A 4,095-nucleotide genomic window follows, 5' to 3' on the forward strand; every position below is an offset into this window, starting at 1 on the left:
AGTCACTGCCTTCCATTGTCCTTCAACCTCCCGTTCTCATGTTACCAGGTCAATAAAAGGCTTGCATACACAGGAACCGGCTCTCCCAGCGAAACACTGGCCACTCACTTCTTACCTTCTCAGAATCTGTGCTGCTCCCTATGTTCAGGCTACATATTCCCTATGATTGACTTAACTCTAGAATCCATGTTCTGTTGGCTTTTTGATTATCAAGGTGCTCCAAATCTGCCCCAACTTCATCGGTCTATAATTCTTCTCGTCACCCCAGTCTACCTCACATAACCATCCACATTGCTGACCCACTCATATTCACGCTCCAAGGAGCAAAACAGATCGGCTAGAAGTTTCTTTCCATATCTACTTTTCCGCCTCAAATCCTATCTCAGCCCATACGAGCTGCTGACTGAATACATCAGCTCCAGGTACGCCGCTAAGGCATCACCTCAACACCCATTCTTCCTCACCGAAACAGAGCTCACGTTCAAATCAGTACTATTTAAATCTGACTCTTTTGGGGGCCAGTGATCAGCTGAGGCGGAAATATGCCTGAGACGGAACCCCCACACTGAGTCTCCCTCTGCCTGGTCTTCAGTACATCCTCCCAGACGACATCTTCCCTCTACCTTCACCCACACCCACGCATCTATCCTCAACATTCAATACCTTCTGAATTCCATTAACTCTTTAAATGGCATATTGTTGTGGCGTGGTTCATGCGAGTGAAAAACTAAAGTCTTCAGAGTCTCTGATGGAGGAGCTCAGATTGGAGTCACTGCCCTCATGTACCTGCATGTCTTATATCAGAGTGACTGTTTGTGGCTTTTATGTCTTAGTTTGTGCTTTGCATGTTTCAGTTAGTGTCTAATAATGCAGCACATTGTTGTCTTTTTACATATTTATGTTCATATTACAGTTTTTTCTGATTGTTTCTCTGCTCGGTTCAACGCCGAGTCACATGTTGAACTTTACCAACACACAGCAGCTCATTTTTGTAACGGGTATAGAATGGACCCAGTAGCAACACAAATAACACCGGTATAAATTTTACAGTCTTTATTCCACACAATGTCAAGACAATAGTAGCACAGTCAGAGAAACACAGTTCTGATGAGTATGGCTCCACCGGGAATTGAACCCCAATCTTCCACTCCCAAGGCAGACAAACCACAGCACTGGCAACAGTCCAACAGTTCTTAGGCAGGCTAGATCGGTGATGAAGAGGGAAAGACGCAACACTGCACAAGAACAGTCTATAGTCCAGAGCTCCGGGGGAAGCAGCAGTGTGCCGGAAGGCAGTAGGCAGGGCGTCGTGGACTGGGCTGCTTCAGCAGGAGGTAAACAGGCAGCAGAGCAGATGTAACCAGAGACGATGGCAGAGCAGGAATCAGAACGTCTCTCAACCACCAGCAGACAAAGACCAGGAAACAGGCAGGCAGAACTCAGAGTCTGGTGGGTTTACGGGGGCAGAGACGAGGAGCGACGGTCGGAGACGATCAGGAACCAGGAAGGCAGTCCAGAGATGAAGGCAAGATGACTTAGCATAGTAGCATAGATAATCTGACAAAGAGGGAGTGGGCCGAGGCAGCTTATATACTGGCTTGATTGGAGATGATGAGCAGGTGGGAGCGCCAGGTGAAGGTGGTTGAACTAATGAGGGGTGTTGCAGAGCAGAGAGTGAGACTGACTCCCACAGCAACAGGGGAGGAGGAGAGAAGACTCTGACAATTTTACACACAAACACAACAACACGTGTCAATCAGACACACTGAGATAAAAACACAACAACAGGAAGTACATGAGGATCTTTTATTACATCACTAATATATTGTGTTTATGTAGTTTTAATTGTTAATAGTGTATAAATGTGTATATTGTGTAAATACAGTCAGATGTGTAGCTCTCTATAGAATGTACTACAGTGTAGGGATGTGCAGAGAGGGATGTGTTTGTTGAGGCAGCAAAATTATTTGTATTTGTATTTGTGTAAACATGTATTTCTGATGATCATGAATAGAGTGAGACACACAAAGAAGCATAAGTTTGAATACGACTTCCTTTCCGGCCGGGGTCATATGCAAATACAATGAACAACAAGCCAACTCGAGCTGGGATCTTTTATACCTTGTCATCTCTTCAACATGTGTTTCCAATTATCACTGGATTTCTCCTTTGAATGAGGAGTGATGATATGTACCTGTCAACCTGTCAGACATCTTGGCGCATGAACACATGAACATGGTGCATCAACTAAAGGTTTATTACATTCATTAAGAAAGAAAATACCTAATATCAATTTTTATTCGAATGAAAGTGAAAAGAGGCTTTTAAATCCTGTTAATTACAATAAGTGTTCATGAATAAACTACCTTATGAAGGACGACGTCCCCACACCGGGTCTCTAACTGGAGTCTCTCAGATCAGAGACGACTGCGCTGACTACTGAGATAAAACTTTACTCATCACCTCCCTGCAGACAGACCTCTACCTATTTATACACCCATAACACACAGACAGCACAGCCTGGAACATGTAGAAGAACTTCAAAGGTGATTCTTGCTTTGCACTTTTCATTTATTGCCTATTTTTTTACAACCTAACTTTGTAGAAAGGAGAAGAGGAACAACAGGTTATGGAGAGTCTCTTGGGACCACTTTGCTTGTGTCAGTAGTTCAGTTTTATCTCTGGGGAACACCCCCAACTCCAGTACTGATGTCCAAATCAGGAAATGTGCGTCATGCAGCAGGTGGATGTGACTCCCCTCACTGAGACCTGCTGATAGATGTCACAGCGGAGCAGAGGAGAGACACTGAGATAGAGATGTAACTGACCTGCACGCTGGTATCTGACATGGGTTTTTTTTCTTCTCGAAAACAAATAATTTTTAAAAATATTTGATTGAAACAAATCCATCACACTATTACTGCTTTGCCAAATAACGTATTTGTATTTGAGCACACCCCCTGTACAGTGTATCTAAAGGAACGAGTCATAGAAATGCAGCAGGAAAGCTTTCGGTGGGCTTTATTTCTGACAGCACATCTTGTTTTTTGGTTGAATATAGATGTATTTCAGTGTGGTTCTGATCCGTATGAATAATGTTAGTGTTTGAACAGAAACTGAAGAGTTTGGAAGTGAGGATGTAAACATGTTAAATGTTTTGTTGCTTGTTTGTGTTTGAGTGAGAAAAGTATTGAGGACATTTGAAGGCTGTAGTCACTGAACGCTTTCTGTGTGAAAACTATGCAAATGTGTCACAGTTTGATCCTGAATTGTTGGAGGTTGAAGAGTTTGAACATGTGGACTCAGAATCCTGCAGGCAACCAATCAGAAACAACTGTAGTATTCCATATTTAATTGCATCTCATGTCTTGTCTGCTATGTTTCTGCGTTGCATGCTTTCATTAGTTCCTGACGATTTAATATAATGTCCTGTATATTTTTAGTAACATTAATATCTCTTCTCTTTTTATTAGAGCTCTGCATGCTTAACAAATCATCTCAATAACTTTAAATCTTATATTCTTTTATTCTTTTTGTAACATCTGTGCAGGAACTACAGATGATAAAATACCCTCTTAATGCATTGTACTCTACTGTATTCTACTAATACTGTACTGCACTATGTTACACTCTACTCTGTATATACTATGTTATACTACATATACTCAAAATGATTTCTGCTGTTGTACTTCCCTCCTCATTTAATTATTATTATTATTATTATTATTATTATTATTATTATTATTATTATTATAACCAAATAATGTTCATAAATAAAATACAATAAACAAACAAACTAATAAATAAATAAATGAAACAAGACATTGAGAGTTTAGTATTAGTTTTTATTGTATTGATGAGATATGAGACATGTTGCTCCAGCAGGATGTTTGTCTCTCAGGACTGTTCAGCAGTCGAAGATTTCTTATGACATAAGTCTGTGAGGAAGAGGATAGACTACATCATCATCATCATCATCATCATCATTATATCATGATTATATCATCATTGAGATATTTCATTGATCTGTGATCAGACTTCATTGATTAGGAACATGTGAGACAGTTTGATGAGTCTCTGACCTGCAGCTCCGTC

The 4,095-nt window shown here is 40.8% G+C and overlaps 1 protein-coding gene across 1 annotated transcript in view; it reads right to left on the bottom strand.

The window, feature by feature from the left end:
- Nucleotides 1–3,824: 3,824 nt before the first annotated feature.
- The window catches only part of LOC122970084 (saxitoxin and tetrodotoxin-binding protein 1-like), a 7,104-nt gene continuing 6,833 nt past the window's right edge, over nt 3,825–4,095 (bottom strand). The window contains exons 5-6 of the mRNA XM_044336197.1: nt 4,083–4,095; nt 3,825–3,938 (exon numbers count right to left, since the gene is read on the bottom strand). The exon at nt 4,083–4,095 is cut by the window's right edge and continues 107 nt beyond it. Of these exons, the coding sequence (XP_044192132.1) occupies nt 3,898–3,938; nt 4,083–4,095 (54 nt within the window). The 3' untranslated portion in view covers nt 3,825–3,897. The remainder of the gene's footprint in view (nt 3,939–4,082) is intronic.

The sequence above is a fragment of the Thunnus albacares genome, chromosome 19 (assembly GCF_914725855.1).
Source record: "Thunnus albacares chromosome 19, fThuAlb1.1, whole genome shotgun sequence".
NCBI lineage: Eukaryota > Metazoa > Chordata > Actinopteri > Scombriformes > Scombridae > Thunnus > Thunnus albacares.